The 24,781-nt window shown below is 43.2% G+C and overlaps 1 protein-coding gene across 1 annotated transcript in view; it reads left to right on the forward strand.

Annotated features, from left to right (window-relative positions):
- The window catches only part of LOC131410448 (myosin-IIIb-like), a 92,861-nt gene that overhangs the window by 58,938 nt on the left and 9,142 nt on the right, over window positions 1-24,781 (forward strand). The window contains exons 3-7 of the mRNA XM_058548593.1: window positions 8,457-8,640; window positions 9,614-9,748; window positions 18,540-18,644; window positions 18,883-18,982; window positions 21,576-21,652. Coding sequence (XP_058404576.1) covers window positions 8,457-8,640; window positions 9,614-9,748; window positions 18,540-18,644; window positions 18,883-18,982; window positions 21,576-21,652 — 601 coding nt within the window. The remainder of the gene's footprint in view (window positions 1-8,456; window positions 8,641-9,613; window positions 9,749-18,539; window positions 18,645-18,882; window positions 18,983-21,575; window positions 21,653-24,781) is intronic.

Here is a 24,781-nt window from a genome sequence, read left to right on the forward strand (position 1 = left end):
AGCATCCTTAACACACTTTGTTTGAACTCTCTGTCGGGTAGGTTGCTCATTTCTGTTTCACTTAGTTCCTTTTCTGGGGTTTTGTCCTGTTCCCTTACTTGGAATGTATTCCTTTGCCTCCTCATTTTGCCTCTTTCCCTGTGCTTGTGTCTACGTATTAGGTAGGTCAGCTACATCTCCTGCTCTTAGATAGGAGACCTTATATAAGTGATGCCTTAGGAGGCCTGCAGTGTGCTTCCCTCAGTTCTCAATGTTCCAGGGTTGACCCCTATGTGGGCTACGTGTGTCCTTCTGTTGTGGCCTGTTTGCTCTCCCTGTAGGTGCCAGGGAGGCTGAGTTATGCTCCTGGCCAGCTGTTGTAATGCTCAGCTGCTTGTAGTTGTTGTAGGACCTTCAGTGTCTTTATCAGGTGTGGGGAGCCCCAGCACCGTTGGCTGCAAGTTCTAATACCACATTTGTGTTTCAGTATTTCTTTTAAGTGAGCAGGCCCCCAGGGTGGCAGGTTGTTAGGCTCAGGGGCTTACAAATTCTATAAGCCTCCAGCCTTTAGGTCTCTTGTCAGCTCTCTGAGGATTGCAGCTGGGTGGGGCTGGCCTCAGGCACAGGAGCACCCAATTGTTTCAGGCTTTGGAAGGTGGGGCAAAGCCCCTATGTGGGTCTTTTAGAAGCACAAGTCTTCTGCAGCTGACAAGCCCTACTGCCCACAGGTCCACACACACAGTCAACACAGTCCTGCCCTGTGTGCGTGCCCCGACCTCCTGAAGTAGACCCAGTCTCTCCACCACCGCCCCACACTCTCCACCTGCTCCTTGTGCACGCCCTGCCCCACTGAAGTGGGCTCAGTTGCCAGGCTGCAGAGAATCCAGTCACCAATCTATGCAGGCCCACAAGTTGCCTGAGGGCTTGTTGTTGGGTGGGGCCAGTCTCTAGGGTGGGCTGCCTGCCCTGGCTGAGCTGGACTAAATCAGTGCTCTAGTGGGTGGTGCAGACCCTGGCCTAGCAGGCCCCAGGGAGAGCTCCAATGTCATCTGTGTTAGCACCCCCACACCAGGCCACAACAATGGCCACTGCCAATGTCCCAGTCCCTGGAGAGGTCTCACCTCTCACTGCAATGCACTCAGGTGAGTCTCTTTTCACCAAAGCACTGTGCACCTTTCTTTCTGGTGATTTTAGGTTGCTTTCTGAAATGGATGAGTTTGCACATGGGCCCTCTCAGAGCTGGTTTTAGTTTCTTTGTGAACCAGCTTTTCTGGGGGTACTCCCCAATGTTTTAGTAGCAGGCAAAGTCAGATATTATGCCACTTGTCTCGATTGTGCTGGGTCCACAAAATGCCCACAGTGGGGGTGCTCCCCAGCTCAGGGCCCCGCTCCTCCAGGGAGGGCTGCATACCTTTGGGCTGCTCCCAGGCAGCCGTGAAGCTGGCGGCTTGTGAAGGTGGTGTTTTTTCTCTCCAGAAGGGAGTTTCTGCCTTTTCCACCTCAATTAGGATTGTCTTTTGTTGCAGGAGTTCCTCTTATCCAGTTTTCAGTTTTCTCTTAGGGGTAATTTTTCCACGAGTAGTTGTAAATGGGCTGTGTCCATAGGAGGAGGTGAGTTCAGAGTCTGCTTACACCACCATCTTGACTTCTCTGTCTCTTCATTTCTTTTTAGTCTTAGTTCTCTTTCCTCCTCCATCTGGAGCATTTCTGCATTGCTGTCCTCAATATTGCTAATTCTTTCCTCCATATTATCAGCCCTGATGCTTAAGGCTTTCAGATTTGTCTTTATCTCCTCTATTATGTTTTTCATCTCTAAGATTTCTGATTGGTGTTTTTTACAGTTTCAATCTCTTTTGTGAAGAAACTCCTGATTTCATTGAATTGTCTGTCTGTGTTTTCTTGTATTTCATTAAGCTTTTTTATGATGGCTATTTTGAATTCTCTGTCATTAAGGTTATACATTTCTGTGCCTTCCGGGTTGACTTCTGGGTGCTTGTCATTTTCCTTTTGGTCTGGAGATTTAACATATTTTTGCATGGTGCCTTTTTGTGTTGGCTTACTTTTCCTCATAGTGAAAATATATGGTTGCAGTTTCCTCTTGCTGCCACTGGGTGGGGGTCAATGGCTGTGTATTCTGGCCTGCCTCAATCCACAGGCACTCTCGTCAGCCCCTGCCTGATCTGAGGCATGGCTGAGTGGAGGCTGCTGAGGGGGAAACATGGGAATAGCTGGAGCTGGAGTGTGGGAACAGCTGGGACTGGAGCGCAGCTAGGCCGAAGCAGCTAGGGCTCAGGTGCGGGTGCGTTGAAGCAGCTGCAGTTGAAGGTAAAGTGTCACTGGACCAAAGAAGCAGGGGTTGGAGTGCCGCTGGGCTGAAGAAGCTGGAACTGGAGCATGCTGGGCCAAAGAAGGAGGAGCTGGAGCACCTCTGGGCCAAAGAAGCTGGAACTGGAGTGCGGTGGGCTGAAGTTGCTGGCACCAAGTCAGCTGGAGCCTGAGCACAGGCCAAGCTGAAGCTGCTGGAGCCAGGGGTGGGGGGCGCGGTCAAGCCAAAGGAGCTGGGGGTGGGGCACAGTCCAGCTGAAGGAGCTGGGGCTATGGCATGGGGAAGCTGGGGCCGTGGCTTGGTCCAGCCAGAGCAGCTGGGGCTGTGGCATGGTGGGGCCTGAGCTGCCACTGCCTCTGGTGCAGGGCACAGGCTCGCCTTGGTGCTGGTCGGGCCCGGGCACCTGGGGGCTGCTGCCTGTGGGGGTGGTGTGATCACGCTGCCCCTGCTGGTGGGGCCCGGGAGCCTGGGGGCTGCTGCCTCTGGGGACGGGGCTGAGCTGAAGCACCACTGTGATTAAGCACCAGTGGGGTGGGCTGGGTCAGGGAGGGGTGCTTACTTTTGCCTCCCAGATCTCAGAGGTTTCTCTCCTCGCTGTCCCTCTCTGCTCTCCTGAGGGGCTAGCTTCTTGAAACTACCCTTGCAACAGTTCTCCTCCCTCCTTCCTTCCTCCTAAGGAAGTCTTTAGACCCCTCAGGCTGTGAGGGGTCTCGGAGAGCACCGGTTTTCACGAGGGGAGCTGCCCCTCCCCCTCCTCTGAGAGCCCCGTGGTCTCAGTCTCTGGGTTGCAGTCCTTGGGGAAGGAAAGGAGCTCCTCTTACCTCCTTCCACTTCCTCTGGGAATTCCAGCACCTCCGTCCTCGGGTGTACGGCTGCCTGGGTGCCTCAGACATCTCCTGTGTTGTGTGAATAGCTTCTGTTGGAATATGAATGTCTTTTTCTTGTGTCTTAGACGGGGAGAGTTCAATGAGGGACGCTCACTCCACCATGATGCTGACATCACTCTATGGGTTATTTTTTAAAAGTATGTCCTCTGCTGATAATTGAAAGCAAAACTCCTAAGGAAGTCTTTAGACATTCGATCCTGTAAGATAAAGCAGCAGATGAACTATTAGTTTACAGCCCTATGTGAAACTGCTCACCACAGTGTGATGTGTAACCTGGGCAAGTCACTCCTCTCTTGTGAAAGAGGGATCTGGAGCTGAGCTCATCTCTGGTGGTGCAAGACATGCCCCTGCTGTTAGTAGCAAATGCAGGTCATGTTCAGTCCATTTGTACTTATCAACAGAAAAAATATTATTGACAGCCTACTTTCTCAACTGCCGTAAAGAGACATGGCCTCTGCCTGCTAGGCCTTCTAAAAACAAAACAAAATAAGAAAAAGACAATTGTTCTTAAGTTCCAAGGGACTGTGTTATTGCAAGGATAAAATCTGTTACTAAATATCTATCTGTTTATCTATCTATCTATCTATCTATCTATCTATCTATCTATCCATCTATCCATCTATCATCTAGTGGCTTAAGTAACGAGAAGTTTGGGTATTTCCTAGTTATTTGGTTAATGATGTGTGGGTAAAGATAGAAAAATATTCCTTTAATACCTGTGTTACCCTTATTTACTGAATGGGGCTGTGTTTCCTAGGTGACGTCCTCTTTGCCTTGCTAATAACTTGGCTGTTCCCAGTAGAGGAAGGGTTAGACGCAGCAGAAAGATGGGAGACAGCAGAATCTTGCTCTGAGAGAGTAGTGACTTTGATGAGAAATCAGTTTGTGGCATCCACTTACATTACTAATACATGCAAAAACAGAGTGTTCATCAAGTCTTCATTTTAGAGCAGCCACACACACAGAGACATCCAGGCCAATAGGACTTCTGAATTGGTTTGTAAACTGCATGAGCCTCCCCCGTGCTGACAAATGCCATCACTCGCCTCTGCCGAGAGAGACTAGTCCTTCTATTTGTCTTTTGTTGGGAGTAGCCTGTGTAGCCTGAGATTTCTAAACTTCTGAGATTGCCTTTTCATTTCATGTCGAAATAAATGATGGAGGCCCCATTTAGGGGCCTGCAGGAAGCCCAGGTACCTCCCTAGGGACTTCTGAGGGTTCTGCAGAGTCCTGAGATCCCAGGTTCATCCCTCTTGCTCTGAACTGCTCCTGGCCTTTCTTTGGTCAACACTGTCTATTTCTATGAGTCCCCAGCTCTGTCGTGCCCCAAACACAAACATAGGCAGAAGTGCAGTCTACCTTTAAAGTTAATATTCCGGCCAGGAGTGGCTTTTCGGCTGGCAGAAGGGCTGCTCTAGCTGCCTCCCCAGAACAGATTATCACCGTCTTTATAGGGCTGACTGTTTAATCAATTGTCAGAGAGTTTATAGAGTCAGGTATTGATTTTAAAGAGAGAAGACTGGCAGTCCTATTAATGTGCACATGTTCTGTTGCACCTTTATTTAACCTTGTCTGGGAATGCCCAAATGGACATGATGGGCATGGCAGTGGAACCTGACAGGTTTGCATTCTGCTCTCTCATCATTGGTGACGACTGTAGATGAATCCCTCTGGGTGAGTTGTTCTTGTTGTGTGGGGAGCAGGGATTGTTGTCCAGTAGGTCCATGAGGCATTTAGCCTCCATTTGACTGGGGGTATTTCCCCCAAAGAACTTTTCATATTTGGTACACTTGGTCAAAGAGAACCAGCTGACTCCATTCTATTCTGTGGAACACAGATTGTGAGATTGGGCCAAGGGAGGCCCGGATTCCTGTTCCTGCACTGCCCCTAAATAGTCATGTCACCAATCTGGGCTTTGGTTTCTTCATCTGTAAATTGGGAGTCTATTAGTTTACTAGGGCTGTCATAACAAAGTACCACAGCGTGGGTGGCTTAAACAACAGAAATTTATTTCCTCACAGTTCTGGAGGCTGGAAGTCCAAGATCATGGTGTCAGCAGGGTTGATTCCTTCTGAGGTCTCTCTCCTTGGCTTGTAGATGACCATCTTCCCTCTGTGCATGTCTGTGCCCTAATCTCTTCTTATAAGGATACCAGTCATATGGATTAGGGTCCTCCCATATGACCTCATTTTACCTTAATTACTTTTTTTTGTGTGTGTGAGGAAGATTGGCCCTGAGCTAACATCTGTTGCCGATCTTCCTCTTTTTGCTTGAGGAAAATTTTCACTGAGCTAACATCTGTGCCAGTTTTCCTCTATTTTGTATGTGGGATGCCTCACAGCATGGCTTGATGAGAAGTGTGTAGGTCTGCGCCTGGGATCCGAACCCGTGAACCCTGGGCCACCAAAGCACAGTGCCTGAACTTAACCACTACGCCACTGGGCTGGCCCCTTAATTACATTTTTAAAGCCCCTCTCTCCAAATGTAGTTACATTTTGAGATACTGGAGGTTAGGACTTCAACATATGAATTTTAGGGGGATACAATTTGGCCCATAATAAGGGGTGGGGTGGTGGTGGTGGGGTGCTTAATCACTGATTTTCTAATAATGCTCTGAGGAGGCCCCAGAGACTAGGGTGACAGACTATCCTGGTTTGTCTAGTTCTTAGAGAGTTCCTGGGATATGAAACTTTCAGTGCTAAACTGAGGCAGTCGCAGGCAAACCAGGATGGCTGGTCACCCTATTAGTCTCCCACATGGGGCACAGGGCAGGCACTTGGTTCCTCAACCTGCTTCAGCCAGCGCTGCACTGTTTCTCTCAGCTTATACATCAGCATTCTAAGTGAGATTTAATTTAACAAAAGGGGTTTGTGGCCAAAAATCATTAGAACACCACTAGATTCGGTGGCTTCCAGAGTCCTCTCCTGCTACCACATTCTATGATTTAATTTCATTTGCACACACCAAATTCCAGCCATTTGTCTGAAACTGATAACTAATTGGAGCAAACCTAATCTGTTTCTCATTTAGTTAGTGACTAAGAGTGAAATAAAACAGAACATGCAACTTTGTTAAGCTTACGTATCCTGAAGCAGAACTTGGTGCTGTGCCTTTGTGATGGCGAATGACACTTGCTGTGCTCACTTGATTCTATCATCATCCCATAATCCTCATAGCAACTCTGTGAAGTGGGTAGCAGCAGCAGCAGCAGCCCCGTGATGCCAGTGAAGAAACTGAGGCACAGAGAGATGAGTAACTAGCCCAAGTCTCAGGGCTGGTCAGGGCAGGGCCAGGATCATGCAGGCGGTTTGACTTGAGTGCTGCTGTGTCACAGCACTGAGCCTGGATGCAAGTGTCCCTGCTGGTGGGGAACAGGGATTGCACTGGGAAGGTAAAGTAATTCCATTTAGGCTGATGGGCCAGACCCTTCTCTCCAGGAAGTGCACCTGAGTACCCTGCCCACCCCTGTCTGTCTGGCCTCGACCAGTACCCCCAGCCAGTCCTGCTTTTTGCTCTTGTAGAAGCTGAACCTAGAGCAGTTCTCAAGGTTTTGAGAGGCTTTGGGGATCTTGCAGTAAAGAACAATGAATCGCATAGTGACAAAGTTATTCCCTTGCTTATTCTTTGTCAGGACTTTTGATGATGTTAGGAGAAAAGTTTTTACTAGTCTTTAATTCCTCCTCATCACTCAATGATCTCCCTTTTTTAGAAAGAGAGAGCAGGGGCAGCAGTATCTGGCTGAACTTGAATAACTGTTGTTTTTAGTGTAATCATCTCTTTGCAGTTAATGTTGATATATGGCAAATAATTTAGGGTAGTGATATAAAGTACCCTTAAAAGATATTCATTTATATGAAAAAGCAAGTAATTTAAACGTATTTAGTAACTAATAGCACAGGTGATGTACAGATATGGCAAAAATTGTGAAGTATGTGGTGAGAAAGATTGATTTAGTGAAACACTGACCAGGAGGAAAGGTTGGAGTTCATTAGAATCTTGAAACCAGCTGATGAAAGGCAGGAGTTGTTTGATCAGCTGACCTTTCGGGGTCAGTGCCTCAGCACAGGGTGAGCCTTGCCTGGGCTCTCAAGGTGCTGGTTGCAGGCCCCTTGGGAACATGGTGTGCCTGCCAGGTGAACTCTGGAAAGACAGGTTCCCTTCCAGTATCAACCCCGCAGCCACTGGGACTTGGTTTTGTTTTGGTAATGGTTTTCAATATCTTTGAAATGCCCCCATCAGAAATGGTAAGGATAAAAAGTGGATTCTTGTGCCACGTCAAAAGGCTGTGTCTTGGGATGCAGTCTAGAAAATAATTAGCATTACAAGTACAAATTGCAATGCCCATCATGAGGCAGAAGTGCTCACCCTGGGAGGACACTAAGCCACAGTGTGGGGATTGGATGCCGTGGCTCTTGCTGTTGGAGTCTGATGGCCTCTCCCCTGGAGTTAGAAGCAGACTGGGATGGGGACCCCTCATCCAGCCTGGGAGCAACAGAACCTGAAGGGGCTTTTTGATGGGATCAGTCTCAGGTGACTTTGTTTGCCTGCCAAGCTTGCTGCTGCTACTTAAAGTACTTAAACTCCGTAGGGCTGTGTCCTTACTTAATAGAGTACTGCTAAGGCAAGGTGAGTTTGCAGCTCCTGGTTAACCACTCAGTGTGATTCCCACATTAGGCTGTTGCTGTTGGGCAGGGTCTAGGCTTGGCTAATCCTCGCAGGACCCAAGACCTGGTCGGCAATGGGTACTGTACATTGACTGATGCTTGCTGCAGGCACCAAATCCTCCTTCCTAACAGCCCAGACTTTGTACATAGAGGTTGGATACCGGTTTCCAGTGACCATCAGCGAGGCCTGGTCAAGTTTACCATAACCTAGGCACAAAGATCTTAGACCTGTGGCTTTCAGCCATTTTCCCTGGCAGCAGCAGCAGCAGCAGCTGCCACTTAGCACCCTAGAATGATCAGTATCTGGTCACGATCGGACATCTTCTTTGGCCCTTTTACTCCCTCCTGCAGTGTGGATATAATCTCCTCTTTTTTAAAGATGCTTCAGAGTCATGGTGCTCATCCCTCTATCTTCCATCCCCATTTCTTAAGAAGGCTTAAAATCCCTTTTTTAAAAAAATTTGCTTAAAATAGAAGGGGGAAAAACAAAAAGGAAAAGTACCACAAAGTTGCAGGTTAAGAAATAAAAATATTCCTGTTTCAGAAGCCCACTGCACTTAATCCTGTGATCTGTTGCACATAAACTTTTCTCCCCAACAGGAAACATCTGTATGGATTGTTTCATTACAACCCCATGATGCTTGGACTTGAATCGCTTCCAGATCCCACAGATACCTGGGAAATTATAGAGACCATAGGTAAAGGCACTTATGGCAAAGTCTACAAGGTAACTAACAAGAAAGATGGGAGCCTGGCTGCAGTAAAAATTCTGGATCCAATCAGTGTAAGTAATGGTGGTAAATTGTAACCACAATATGCTGTTTCATGCACGTTTTGCTTTCAACTTCTTTCCTGGTTCTAGGGATAATTTTCATGAAACTTGGCATGAAATCTCAAAATGAGTTATGATTTGTCAGCTCACTGGAATGAAGGGACTCCACTTGGAGTTAAAACTATCCTTGATTTTCTCTTTCTCGTCCGTTTTACTGTTGTTTTGATCCTCTCAGCTCTTCAAAAGTTATTCTCTTGGAAAGAACAATGTATTGGGCTTATACAGAGGCTGGTCTCTGTAAGTTACATAGTGATTCAGACTTGTGGTATTTGATTATCTTAGCCTGGCATTTTATTTCAGAGCACTGAACACTGAGGTTGTAATGCTCTACACTGTTCTGCACAGACAGATTGTGTGTCCTATCGTGGTTGGGTCCCTTTGAGCTGCTTCTCCTTTACTGCTTTGAAAATGCAAACATTTTTAAATTTAAAAAAGATATATATAATAGTATTACTGAAGAAAAAAGAATACAATGAAGACATTTTATTGTTATAATAGTAATTGGAAGGTTTTAGTTGCGATCTGAATGTCCGTTGTTAGGTATTTTCAAGATATGGTAATGGTGACCTTAAAAATACAGAATAAAGGGGCTGACCTGGTGGCGCAAGCGGTTAAGTGCTCACGCTCCACTGTGGCGGCCCGGGTTTCACCGGTTCAGATCCTGGGCAAGCCGTGCTGTGGCGGTGTCCCATATAAAGTGGAGGAAGATGGGTACAGATGTTAGCCCAGGGCCAGTCTTCCTCAGCAAAAAAAAAAAAAGAGGAGGATTGGCAGATGATAGCACAGGGCTAATCTTCCTCACCAAAAAAAAAAACAAATACAGAATAAATATGCTTTCTTAAGTGATTGCTTGATCATGATGTCATACCTGTACCCTTCCTCACACATTGAACTTAATCCAGCATGCATTTTTCACCCTGTATAGGATATGGATGAAGAGATTGAGGCAGAATACAACATTTTGCAGTTTCTTCCTAATCATCCCAACGTTGTAAAATTTTATGGGATGTTTTACAAAGCGGATCACTGTGTGGGAGGACAGCTGTGGCTGGTCCTGGAGGTAAGAGGCTCCCATTGGGTAAGCATCAATTCAAACAGAGCCCCAGGGGCAAGCCGATGCATTGTTGCCTAAATAGTGTAAGATACACATCTGGGGAGTCGGTCCCACCTGCATGTCACAGGTACCTTACCAGATGTGGCGTTCTCCTCCACAGTTCTTACAGGTAGGCTGTGTGCTGAAAATGTTTCCGAGTTTAATAATCTTTTCTTCTAATACGGTGAATATAGGAATTCAGTTGGAAAAGGTTACTTTCTTCCCTAAACTGGGAATATTTCATAGAAAACATGTTCCAGTTGGTTGCAAATCATTTCCAAAAATTGTTAACCCAAGGTTTACTTGGTTGCCAAGTTTGAATTAGCCCATTCACATTCCTTAATCCTCATCTTAGATTGGGTTCCCTGAAAACGGATTCTGAGAGTTGTGTATGTCAGGTTTATTAGAGAGTTTCTGAAGGAGATAGACCTGGAAGGACGTGAGGAAGGCAGGATTGGGCAAAAGAGACATTGAACAGCAATGTGTGTGTAACAGAGGCCTCAGCCCATCCTTGGGGAGATGAAGAAGGGATGCTCTTAAAGTGCTGTCCTGGATTGTGTCTCTGCATCTGCCAATCACTGGCTACGTGCAATTCTGGGAGAGGGCGTGACCTTGGAAGAGGCAGTTTCTTGTACCTGGGTGCAATTCCTGGTGAGAAGTGAGGCTGGGAGCTGGAGCAGGAAGCAGCTGATATTGTTAGCAGCATCTGTTCCTAAAGAGGGAATCTGAAGGGAGCACCACTGTATTCACTATATTCCTGCCTTTTTTCTCTCTTATTAATGGGAATGAATGTGTGTAACTAGGTGCAAAAGAGTCAATTTCCCATAAATACAATTCCCCCATGGGACTAAAACAGCAAAGACAAAATTATGACAATATATGAAATTAGTATATTAGGGCAGGTCTATTGCCCCATGCTCACTAGGCCCACCCGAATTGTTCTGGCCTTTGAATCAGCACATGCCTCCATGGCTTAGGTCACATATATGATACAAGAGCATGTGGATACACATGAAAGCTTTAAGAGAGAAACACCAAAGGAGAGGCTTGCCCTTGATTCACCATTGGGGATCTCCTGTCTGAATCTTCTGCCTGGCTTGGAGAGGGCCTGGACATGGGACAGTATATCCTGGCTGCCATGGCAACCATGTATGGGGAATTCATTTGTTATATTCAAATGGGATAATCTTCAGGGAAACTGGTTTGAACATTTCTGTCACATCATTTGCCTTCCTCAGAATATAAAGATGTAAGGGGTTTTGGCTTGCAGAAATCAGATTTGTCAGATACATTCTCATAGTATCATCTTTTGGATTTTATTATTCCCCACCCCCTCCCTGAGAATATTATAGATTTTATCCTGCCAATGAAGCTCTAGAATAACATTAATTTTTTAAATGCTACTTTTTTGGGGACATGGAAGTATTTTTTCTAGGGTCTCTGATTATATTCTTCTTCGGCTCTATAAGTTCTCCATGTTTTAAACTTTATTATAACTTAACAATGAAAGTACAATGACCAAGAAATCTGAGTTTCTGTTGGTTTTTACCCCCTGACTCAAAAAGGCTCTGTATTTAGACATAAAGAACTGGAACATTCAGGAAATTTCCAGGGTCTATAAAGGAGCGTTCCCTCCATGTGACCAGGCAGGCAGGTAGGTGAGCTGCTCAGACCTCTGGTCACCTGGAGAATAAATACTCTTCTCAATGAGGAGTGGCCGTATGTCAGCTCTTAGGCATGGCCAAGGCAGCCAGAAAGGGCCGTGTATGGCCTTGGAAGATGAGAAGGAGCCCAGAACTATGAACTGAGCCTTGTGCAAATGCTCCCCTGAAGATTCTCTTGCTTTTTCAGAGTGATAACTGGCAGATAATGAGGCTTCCCTTGAGACCCTGAATTACTCATACCTCCGCAATACAGTATGCTGACTTTAATGCTTTTGCAGATTGTTTTGGTCCATGCCAAAGTTGGTGGTATGGGGAACCAGATATCCTCAGTCTTTTCTGTCCTGGGCCATCTTTGCCAGGCTTTTGGGCCATTAGGTGTGCCCAGTGCCTCCAATATGCTTATAGACACAGGGATTCCTGGGCTCCTAGAGCTGGCAGGAGCCTTGGCCTTTCTTAAGGTCATTCCCCTAGTGTTCATTTGAAGAACTGAGGCCCAGAGAAGGAGTGACATGCCTACGGTCACATAATGGGTTACCTGGCAGAACTGAAGGGGCAACTACACTTCAGCACTTTGCTCTCATCATGTGCTGCTGCTGCTTGTGGCACTGTCTGCCTGGTCGCAGGAACACAGATGTGGGAACTCTGCTTGGGATGGCAGCAATTCCCAATTCCGCACACACATACATACAGCTGGAAGATGATGACGGTCCACACAGCACCCTGACTGTTTTGCTCCCTCTGTAGTTTTTTTAGGAGTGCTTTAGGAGACTCACACAATAAAATTATGATCTGTTGAATATTGTTCTCCTCATCCTGTGTATTGAGATTAAATTTATGTTGCCTTTGCTCTTTCGTTACCAAATGCGATGAAAGGATCAGTGAGAAGCTATTCCACAGAGCAACTCTAGAGGATAGAAAAATGTTATTAATAGCCTCCTTAAATCACCACAACTCCGAAAACAAAAGCAAATAAAAACGTAGTTTCTGAAATTCATTACTAATTGTTAGCAGAAAGCAAACCAAAGCTCTCTTTCATGACAGACACCTACTATATTAGAAAGATATAAACACTTATATATAATAATGTTTTGGAAAATTTGTGAATAAGTTTTATTCTAAATTAATATTAAATTTGAAAAATCTATAAGTCCTATTATCTCTCACCTAAATGAGATATAATAAGAAATTAGGCCTTTAAGAAAAGTACAACACTCAGAAAAAATACCTACTGTGTACTAAGGCATGAACTACATTTTCTTTCAGTTAAAAAAACTACTATTTTTCCTTTCAGTATAAAAACTCCAGCAGGTACATACTATTAATTTCAGCACGTGTGCTGAAACTGATTCATGTGTGCAACCTAAAAGGAATGGTTTAGAGTTTAGAGTACTGGTAAATGAGGCTATAAAGTAAAAAAAAAATACTCCTTTTATTTTTAAATCAGGTAAAAGAATTAGTTGTTTTAAATCTGTTTTTTCTTGCAGAGGTCTATGTAAAAGTGCAGTATCTAAGCCAGAGTGGGGGAAAAAGATACCTCTGTCCAGTTTTTGCATTTATTTAAGGACCTGGAAAGTCTAGTCTAGGCCTGAATATCGTTGCAAATTAACACTTTAAAGCATTTTTCACCCATTGGTATTGTGGTATGAATCAAGTTTATTACATTAATCAATCAGGGTCATAGCAGGACTCTGATGGTCTGGAACACAGGATTGGTAAGTTTTGATTGGCTGGAGATGGTTAGAAAGCGCTGGAGCGTTGAAGACTGATTCGGAAGGCAGCTTCTGGCAGGGTTCTGGAATGAGAGTCACTGGAGTGCTGGGGGTCAGGAGGAAGATACAGAACACTTGGGAGTGGAGAAGGAAGAACTTTGAAATGCAATGGAGTTGCATCCCATGTAGAAGTGCTGCATGGGTTCAGCAAAAGTCAGAGAGAGTGAGAAGCTGAGGAGTGGGAGTGATTCTGCCAACCGTTCTACTCAGTAAGTGCACGTCCTGGAGAGAGACTGGGCTGGGAGATGGGAGTCTCTGGGCCTGCCTATCTCTCGTGATGTGAGCATCTCCCCACTCTGACTAGAACTCAAGGGTTTCAAGTGACATAGTTTTCATTCTTCTAGGTGCAAGCCAGTGACTTCAGTTGGTATCAGTTAAATAGACACAATCTGTCCCAACAGTGTGGAAGAAAAATATGTTGTTCTGGCCTTACTGAGAGGTAGACAGTGTCCAACACAGTGCTTCCTAAGGCATCTTCTAGAGTAATTTTGACGATCCTTGATGTTTGCTTTATGCCCTCTGTAGAACCTAACACCTTTGAAAGACAAGGTCCACCGAACAAAAGGGCCCAGAAAATAAATTCCTCTTAGTTCTGCAATCTGGCTGGTCAAGTCAACATGCCAGTACAGAATCTACGTGAGAGTTGGATCTTTGACTAGAATAAAGGTCTGGTGATTGTGTTGCGTGGACCATTCTTTAATAACGTGGCAGAAAGTTGATGGCTTATTGAGCGAGGAACATTTTATTGCTTGAAGTTATGACTGTCTTAGCAAATGCGCATACTGTGATTGAATCAATATTCAACAATGTTTTGGAAAATAGATGTGGAACGTAAATGATTTTTCTGTTTTTCTTGGTTTGGAGCAAAATGCTCATTAAATTCTAGATGCATCCATCTGCCACATTTCCTGAATGCTGATGGCCTAGGGAGGAATGCAAGGGTGGAGACACACCTCTGTATTTGAGTCTGACGGCTGGCAGAGTGGGTGGGAATAAAGGGCTGCATGTGCCAGCCCTCAGGGGTGGGGCAGGAGGCTTAGTTGCCTCTTTTCAACTTAAGGGGATTATTTTATTTGATCCATTTAAATATAATTCCTTGTCATGCTTTTAAAATGTTCAGTCCGTTTCATTGGACATTTACCCTGGTTAAATGACTGTCGGGGTGTACCTGCTTTCCTTTTTTATATCCAAATACCCAAAACCCTTTCTTTATAACCCACGGGCTGCCCTTTAAAACCTTGCTGGTGGGCTTGTCAACTTCACAGGGCAGTTGCCTCTAAAGCTGCCCTGAGCAGTTTAATTATATGTTTCTGTGAATCATGGGAAGTCAGGCAGCTCTTAAACTCTAACATTCAGCAAACAAAAGGCATCGACTGAGTAAGATCCTTTTGGTGTTCCTAAATCCACAGCTGAGTTTTGATCCTGCTGACAAAATGGCTGCCCTTAATCCCTTCGTAGGTTCTAGAGTTATGAAGAAAGTTTATAAGTTGGCTACCTATATAAAATGTCCCTGACTAGGCTTCTGCTGCAGAAATGGCCCCACCTAAAGTAGGGCAGGAGAGAGACTAAAAAGAGGTTTCAGGGAAAAATTCCAGGGTTGAGTTAGCTTGGATCATCACTCAGCTTTTAATTTAAATTTTCTCTGAGTAAATTTTAATAGTGCACTTATGATTCAGTAAAGCACGTGCCTCCCTGAGACAGGAGCCAGGCTGAAGAGAGGTTCTGATGAAGGTGCTGCAGTGCTTTGCATTCCTATTACTGCTTTGGATTCAGAGGATCAAAGAACTTTATTGATATTTCCCTTATTCTCACAATATTCCTAGACTCTGTCTCTTCTTCACTTTCCACATCCAGTTGGTCAGAGATTCTTGTCAATTCTACCTCACAAAAGCCTCCCATATCTGTCTCCTCCTCTTTATCCTCATTACTCTTGACTTTTTGACGCTGCCTTTTTTGATTGCTTCAACATTTCCCACAGGTGCTCAGCTCCTGATACCTTCCTTTTCTGTTCGCCCTCCAATCAGCTGCCCAAGTCATCTCTCTGGAATGCAGATCTAAACAGAGACCTCCTACCTAAAACCTGTTGATAGCTTACTATTCCTATCTAGTGGTATATTACGGTGTTATAATATGCTTGTGTATAGTAATAAAGTCCATACTCCTTAGCAGGGTACACCTGTCATTCCCTGTTCCCCACTTTCCTTCCCCATCTCCCTGCCCTAGGATCCTGGCACCCTTTGTCCCAACAGTAGCAGAGTATTTAGAATTCACAGACATACGCACACACATGCAGACAGACACACACAGCCAGAGACACACACACTCACACACAGACACAGACGCACACACCCTCATTCTTTCGTGCTCCCTTCCTTTGCACACAATATTCCTTTTCCAGGGATGCCCTTTCCTTTCTTGTCCACCTGCCAAAAAACTCATTAGTCCTTCAAACTCATTGTAAATGTTACATCCTCTGGGAGGATTTCCCAGACTGTCCTCTCTTCACCCTACTCTTAATGTGTTCCTTCTTTGGTGCCACCACACTCTCTTAGGCACACCCCTACTTCCAGATGCCATACTGTAATTACTCATGTGTCCATTACTGGTGGTGAGCTGTTTGAGGGCAGGGACTGTGTCATATTCATGATTGAGTAATACTATTGAGAACAAGAGGTAACTTTCTTTTCAATAAGCAAACTCAACTTCGTTCTTGAGCCCCCAGCCTGCCTAGAAGAGACAACTGATTTTAACTCATTCTGTTAAACTTAGTCCAACTGAGTGACTTCTTTGGGAAGGGGCAAATTCTAGTATTTCTAACACATTTTCACAGTCCAGTTCAAAGCTCCGTCATAAGGACTCAGTTTTAGTAGGGCCTCTCCTCTCCCTCTTCCTTTCCTTTCTCCCTGGGTGGCATCTGGATCTGAGTACAAGCAGATGCTCATGTAAAGCGATGGCAGTGAGGTCAGGGCCTCTGAACCATGTAGTGACCCCCAAGTCCTTGTACTGCCTGGCTTTGCTATTCCCCCATGTCCCTAGTCCCTGATACTCTTTCCTATCATGAAGTCCTCACTCTCTTTGTCCTTCTCATTCAAGTTCTAGCCTTGTCCCTGTGCCCAAGTGGAGCATAAAGTTCTGAACTGTAGGTGAAATGCAGTAACAAGTCATGATCAGGCCATAGGGAACTGTTATTATAACCCCAGGCATGGTCCGCCTCATCATACCCTATTGCCATTCCCAGTCAGCATGGATACCACTTTGTTGGCATGAGGCTCCTGTAAGGAGGTCTTCCTTTAGATTTCCAAATGGGAAATTGGCATTATTATATTATATATTAACCCCTCATGCAGACCTCCAAAGAGGAACATCTTTAATCTTGTTCTCTCAAGTTCTCCAAGCTCCATGCCCCAACCCCAGATGGGCTCTTCTTCTGGGGTGAAAACTTCTGTTATGTAATGTCCAACGTTATTCCTTGATCATCATCTGACTCTGTGGTCTGTTTTCTAATTTTTGTTCCTTGAAATATAGAAGCTAGTTTAGGGAGTCCTGAGAAAATTATTTTATGTCTATTGAAAGTTTAGCTTTTAACACTATTCTATGAGTCATGGCACTGAACATTCATTGCTCAAAAAGGTATTAGATTTAACATTGAATGTTATTTGTCCTTGGAGGGTCATGTAAGACATAGTTGGAATCAAAACAATGTGGAATCCTTTGGAAGACGTTACTATGGTACTCAATGTTATGGCCATCAGAGCCATCGGTGTTGAGTTGCAAGTTAAACCTGACATTGGCAGTGAGTGGATTCCTAGGTCACTTTATATAATCCCAAACTCATGGGACCGTCATAGTCTTCAATGCATTTCACTGCTTCTAGGGTTTCTCCTAAATCATTTCTGAGAGATAGTAATTTTATCCTAGTTTTAAAGATTCCCTAATGCTATATTAGATTTTTAGTCACATACTGTCCCTTATGAGCAATCTAAATGGTAAAAACATGGGCAGATTCAGTTCCAGGTTATCTTGATTGTTAAATTGTGTGCAAGGTATCTGCCACATATGTAGTAGGGAATGATAAACACAGCAAATAAAAACATCTGCTCACCCTTTACTAAACATTGCAGATGTTCATAATTAGAGTCGAATAGATCCTAATGTATTATTATCTTGATAAAGAGTGATCTTCTTTTAGGAAAGGTGCTAATCTATGCTCCCTCAGATTTCCTTGCTTACAAAAAGCCAGTTGACTCAAGCAGCACAACCCAAGGGACCTCCCACTGTTCACTAGTTAATCCTTTCCCAAATTGCAGACAAAGTGCTAGGAGGAAAGCTAGGTCTCTAAAGCAGAGTCTTAAGCTTTATAAGGAAAAGGATGGCTCTGAGAATCTGACGAAAGCTCTGAATTTTCTCATCCCAATGCAAGATGAGTATACAACATGCTGCCTACAATTTCAAGGTATTTATATACCCTGTTCAAACCAGTTAAGAACACTTGATTTAGGATGGCACGTAGCAAACCCAAACCTGCACATTGACTTCTGCAGTTTGTAAAAATTATCCTTGAAAATCCTTAAATTCCTGCAAAAGTATAGTCTCCCTGGTTTATGTATTCTCAAATCTCAATAATGTACAATATGTGACAAAGAACAAATATGCAAGATATACTTTTACAGTGTTTTTAATTGCAGAAAAAAAAAAAGAGAAAAGCATAAAGTTACTGAATACCTAAAGCTGAATATGAGAAGGTTAAATGCACATATGATACGACTCCACTCCATAAATTTAACATGCCATGGCAACTCCAGAAACAGCTGCTGGTTGGACTTCTGATGCCTGCAGTGCCAGCACTGGAGACAGGCAGGTTTGAAATGAAATTTATTCCCTCCCAAGTATCAAGGGCATCCATCTTGCCTCTTCTGGTCTTTTCTTATCCTCAAAATGTACATTTTTAAAAAAATAGACAATATTCATGTAAAATGAAAAATATCCAATAAATCACCATGATTACTTATATACTTTCTCTATCAAATTTCTAAATAACGACTTGTGCTTTTACAGTTCACTTGACAATTAAAAAATCAACGTTTTGGACATGGATTTTCATTCATAAATCATCACCTTGAATAAAGAGCACACACACACTAACAAAACTAAATTTGACTGTGTGATGGAAATTTGAAGTTTATTCTGACCTGGAGTTTTGTCATCTGCAAATTTACTGTAACTACAGTCAGTCAGTAATCAGTGGGCTTTTCTTCTTAACATCTTTTTCTTTTCCTTTTGTGTGTGTTCTCCTGCTCTCTCTCTCTCCGGCACCTCCTCTTGCAGCTGTGTAACGGGGGTTCGGTCACCGAGCTTGTCAAAGGTCTACTCAGATGTGGCCAGCGGTTGGATGAAGCAGTGATCTCATACATCTTATACGGGGCCCTCTTGGTAAGAATGGCATCAAGCTGGGGTTGAGAGCAGAGGGGGCAATTTGTCATCAGTTGGATTCCCATTGCATATTAACAAGGGGAAACCACCCTATAATATGCAAGATGTATAACAGCAGGGAGGTGCAGCCAAATGTGGACTTTGATTAGGCTTTTTAATAGTAGGGTAATTGTTTTAAAATAACTGTGCACATTTTCCCTTTCTCCTTCCTGTTGTTTGGTGGTGGGATACCATGCAGGGCCTTCAGCATTTGCACAACAACCGAATCATCCACCGTGATGTCAAGGGGAATAACATTCTTCTGACAACAGAAGGAGGAGTTAAGCTCGTTGATTTTGGTAATGACTGCTTGTCGTTTGTTTTCTTGATGTGTGCAGTTTAGCCAAAGGCGACAATTTATTGCAATCTCAGAAGACTGGGGGGCCTCTCTGCTACGCCACAGGCTGAGACACTCTTCCAGTCAAACACAGGCTGGAGAGTGGGAGGTTTACCAGATGAATCACCCTAGGAGATGCTGTTTGTTAATCTATTTTCAGCTTTAGAAGCAATTTTATTAAAGATGGAAAATAAAAGTGTTTCAAAAGAAGAAATTGACAGAAAAACTTTTTGTTTTCTGGTAAGAATTTCACATCTCAGAGCAATTGTGTATAATTTACATTTTGTCATTTCTTCTTTTGCATATGAAAAGAGAAAGCAGTTTGGTCTTCCAAATGACTTTATCTAGCCTTAGGCATACTTATTCCCAGTGAGCAGAAGGTAAAATAGTCCTTTGGATCTAGGAGCTAACATCCCTTTAAATTGTGATTATTGCTGCTACATGTGAGGCTGGTTGAACTGGAAACATTAACAGGAAATGGAAATGTGAGAGGAAATGCAGAGCAATATCACTTAAGGCCAGAGAATTATTGAATATCTCCTTGCAACACTCGTGTATTGATATTTACAAACCAACAAACCATTTGGTTTTCCTTTTTAAGTTTATTGAATGGTTTTATCTATTAAATGAGTTCAACAACAGTTAGTACTTCAGCATGATTGTTACAAATAATGTGAAAACATTTATAGAAACACTTTAAAAAATATTCTTTATTAACATGAACATAGTAGGAGAAAAGATTGGTGATTTTGAATATTCATGCTTTTGTTGGTAAGAAAGAATTTGTTGTTAAAATGTATCAGTGAAATGTATCATTTGCTCGGAAGAAATTACTCAAAAATAAATGATGTTATTTTAGGTGTATTGGTCTATTTACTAAAGGGCAAGTGAAGAAAAATAGCAGAAAGGTACATTGTTCAAGTCTTATGCTCCTCTTTCTATGTGAGGAATAGTATAAATCCGTGAATGTGCCGTGTGTATAACATCAAGTATGTATTTTCCACACGATCCTGGGGGCAGTGAATATGTTGTGAGGGAAAGAGCCTAGAAGCATGAGGATGGGGATTAATGCTGATTTATCGACTCACCAGCTTTGTGATTTGGCATGAGAGTTAAGGCTCCTAATCTTTCTAGTAGAAGATTCCTAAACTTCCAGTTGCTGAGAAAGAAATTTCTAGAAATTAAAAACAGAAAAGTATAGTTGTTTTTTTACCAAAATGGTAGTGGAGGACTTGGTAAAATAGGAAATTATCCATAGCCTATAGAGTTTAGAGAGCCCTCTTTGGCTTTCTAATAAAGAGAATGCAAATGGCTAACACAACAACTACCTCCCAAAAACAACCCATGGGTCCTTGGCAAATCTATGCCTGATGTTTCCAAGGTGTGTCCTTGGCTAATAAGCACTTGTATCCAGGTTTTTAAGTTCTTGTCATCAACAGCATTAGTGGCAACTCTTGTCGTTCTCTTAAGGGCTGTGTGAGATTTCTGTTTGGTATGAAAGAATACCTTATATTTATAAAATACAACTTATAAATCATTTTCACATTTGTTCTCTTATTTAGTCTTAAGAAGAACCCTCTGTGTTAGGTGTGACCGGTATCATTATCCCCAGTTTGAAGATGAGAAAACTGAGGCTCAGGATGAGGTGGTCTGCTCCAGGTCATACAATTAGGAAAAGGCATAATTGGGATGGAAAACAGATCTTCTGACTCCTAATCCAGTGTATCTTTATTTCCACTTTATTCCCTAATGGTATAAAAAGAGAGCTGGCTGAAGACTAAGACAGATAAAGTACATTGGAATTATATTAAAATTCAGGTCTTCAACAGTGAGCCCCAGATAATAATATTATTAGTCAATTTCTTTTTCCATTTGACAAACATAGTTTTCTTGCCAGGTTTCCAGGCTTCTAGGTAAGATAAGACATTGAAAAATTTTTACGTCTATACTGATGCTCTATTATAGATAATACATGCCAATTTTCTTCCTCCATAAAATACACCATTTTAAGAAAGAAATCACCTGAAACTTTTTGGAAATATAAGAGGAAGATGTTTTGGGTTGATCTTAGTTGTTGATGTTTGTCTTTTGATTCCAATTTTGCAGCAATACAGAAAGGAATGTTCATTAGGAAAAAAATATTCTAGTGATTTAGATAGTGCGATAAATGCTCCCACACAGGGATTGGCAGATGACAGCCTGTCAGCCAAATCTGACCTGCTTTCTGCTTTTGTATGGCCTGTGAGCTAAGAATGGTTTTTACATTTTTAAATGGTTGGAAAAAAAAAATCAAAAGAAGAATGTTTTATGATACGTAAAAATTATATACATCCATAAATAAAGTTTTATGGAAACACAGCCACACTCATTTGTTTCTGGGTTGTTTATGGCTGCTTTTGCACTATAATGGCAGAATTGAGTAATTGTAACAGAGACCATATGGCCCACAGAGCCTAAAATATTTACTATTTGGCCCTTTATGGAAAAAGTTTGCCAACCCCTGGTCTAGCATCATCCTCTGCTCACTGCTCAATTCTGACACCCTTTTCTTATAGGCGTCTCAGCTCAACTCACCAGTACACGTCTACGGAGAAACACATCTGTTGGCACCCCATTCTGGATGGCACCGGAGGTAAGCAGGGGCTGTCTACTTCCTTGTGCTTGTTGAGTGCCTTGGTACGAGGCCTTTTTATGGGAAAGTCAAATGCTTTACAAAATTTTTGGGAAGAAGAAAATCCTTTATACTTATTGAATTGTAAGAGTCTTGGTTTGGTGAGTGAGAATGATGAGGCTTAATCTCAGAAAAGCAGGATTAAGTCACAGCTAGCCTATAGAGTACCTTCATGCAATAAGAAAAAGGTGCCCCGTCCAGAAGATGCAGCTCTCTCTAAGGGCCACAGCTTGGCAAGTTCACCCAGCATTTGTGTAAATTAGGAAACGTCACCTTCCCTTGATAGATGCAGCCCCAGTGGCACATGGCTTTGTGAAGAGACAAATTTCAGCTCCAATTGGCCTACAGAACTATATGCAGTGGCCCTGGTGTTTTTTTATTACGAGATACATAGCCACTTCTCTTGTGTACTCTGTTGGCTCTCTAGTAAAACATGGGATTTGATCCTAATTTAGTGCTGACATCATACAGAACCCTCTGTGAGATGACGCATACCGAGTAAGTACTGGAGCTGTTTGGTTTGTCAGATAGCATGGGAATGCAAGTCCCATTTTACGGATGAAGAAACTAAGGCAGGGAGAGGATACTCTCTGTGCTAGTTCAGAGCAGACTTGGCCCCAGAATTCAGGTTTCCTAACCTACCAGCCATGTACTCTTTCACTTTAATGTGTTCATATAGGATTTTCAGTGTGGAAAATGTGTACCAGCCAACTGAGATAACTCACACAACAAAAACATGCAGAGACATGGTGGAAGAATACACTGAAATTGGAGTGTGAGACACATCATTTTAGAAGACACATGAAGGACCCATCACCTATAATTTATAGGTTGACTATGTTTTGCAATCCCACCAATTCGAGAAGCAGCCCATATATTGAGGATCTAGTTTACTTGGCGTCTTTCTAAAACAGCCAAAGGTCTGTTTCTGTATTTGAAAGCAGACTTGTGGATAAAATAAACATTTGCTTCTTTTTAGAAAATTTTTTTTCTTTTTTTACTTCCATATGCTTGTTGTTGCAAACAAGAGCTAATCAGCTGAGCAGAGAAACAGATGTGCTGTGACAGCTCCAAAAATGGGTCTCTCTCTGCCTGGCAGAGGGTCGTTGACAGGGAAAGGTTGCCATAACAACCAGCTTACACTAGTGCAGAAATATCGCAGGCTTTTTGCAACCACTCTTGCCTTCATTAATTATGCCATTTCTAGCTAAACGATACAATAATGCTGTTTCTTTTGCACTGTCAGAACTAGAGATGACAAATGAGATATTTTTGTGTCAAAGGGCTGAGAAAGCCCTGAAACACTATAGAGCTGAAATATTATTATTGTTGTTATTACCCTTTTGTTCCCTAAACTCTAGCTAATGGGTTTGGTTTCCAAATAAGACTTAGCATTTATTGAGTGCTTACTATGTGCCAGGCACTAAGTGCTTTATATGAATTAATTCATTTATAATCCTCACAATGACCCTATAAAGTCAGCGCTATTACTAGTCCAGTGTTTTAGATAAAGTAAAGAAGTCACAGAAAGTAACTATTCTTGTCACTGGACAAGTTATTAGGTGATGCCACAAGGAATAGAACCCAGGTGTTTGGTTCCCAAATCCTCTCTCTTAACCATTATACTACAGCAAACTGTTTAGTTATGACCATCAGTGTACCAATAAGATGTAAATCTCTTTTTTTTTAATTTTTAAAATTATTTTAGATAAGAATTATCCTTCCTAATATGTTGAGGAAAATATAATATTTCAACATGACACTAGAAGCTGATGTAAGTAATGCTCAAGGGAAAGATCTGGAAAAATAAAATAACAAAGTTCTTCAGAATAGAATTTAGGAGATTTGGATTTTAGTGTTAGCTCTGCCACTCGTTTTTAAAAAGTGGTAGTGGTTCAGTTAGTTTAATATGGCTTCAGTTTTGGAAAAAAAAGTTAAGAGCACAAATTTTGGAGACAGACAGACATGGGAGCAAATCATAGATACCTGCTTACCCTTTTAACCACGGCCCTCAGGCAAGTTACTGAATATCTCTGACTGGTAAGATGGGGAGAAGTTTAAAGAGGTAAAAGGAGGGGAAAAAAATGGCCTCAAAGAACAGAATGAAATAATGCACTGAAAATGTTTTCTGTTGTACCTGACATAGTAAATGCTTTAAAAAATGGTGGCTCATGTTGCCCCAACCCCACTCCACCCTAGCCTGTTCTCTTCTGTAGGAAGAAATTGGCTTGAGTAGTCTCTGCCTCCAAGGTCCCTTCTGTTTTATAGGGAACATTTACAGTTTTCTGGGGGAAAAGCCTTTACCAGCTCTCACATTCCATGGCTCTGGTATTCCATGGAAAATGAAGGCGTGATCTCTCCCAGGTCTCAGTAAGGGTGAAGGGATGACAATGGCAAGACTTTTAGCATCCATTTTCACCTGGATCTGTTTCAAAAGTCTGGGGATTCTTGGGACTCCATCTGCCAATCATATCACTGTGAGGAATGCAGGCTTTGTTTGCTCAGGAGATTCAAGTGAGGGGGTTAGAACTTTAGATCATTGGCCAAAAGACCTGTATGTTTTCCCCCCAAGACATTCCTCTCTGAGATTCTGTAGGCATTTGTGTTCCTTGGTTCCCTCCAGACTCTGGTGTCAGCCTCTAAAAAACAGAGGGCTTCCCTCTCTTCTCATTCTGGGGCTGACCCTGCTTACATTCCCAGAGTAGTTCTGCCTTCAAGGGCCCTGAAGCACAACCCAGGCCCTTGGGGCTCTGGTGGGTGAAGGGCCCAGGGCAAGGGTGAAATGATTGGGTGCAGCCCAAGCTTTTAACCTCAGCTCCAGAGATAGCTCACCTCTCAGCTGGAGCTCTGCAGGGAAGTTGAGTCATATGTCATATGTCAGTGTGGAGGTGGGGGGCTGGCCCTGGAGGTGGTGGTGACATATCATCACCCTCCTCCTGCCAGATCTAAATATAGGGCCGCATCTGAGGGTTTCAGGGCCCAGATGTGCAGAAGCACATGAGGCCCAGAGTAGAGGCCGCAAATCCCCTCCACTCAGTGCTAAGCAAGAAGTGTCAGAGTAACGGCCTCGGTGAGCATTTGTGACTTTCC

This window comes from Diceros bicornis, chromosome 10 (genome assembly GCF_020826845.1).
Source record: "Diceros bicornis minor isolate mBicDic1 chromosome 10, mDicBic1.mat.cur, whole genome shotgun sequence".
NCBI classification, from domain to species: Eukaryota; Metazoa; Chordata; class Mammalia; order Perissodactyla; family Rhinocerotidae; genus Diceros; species Diceros bicornis.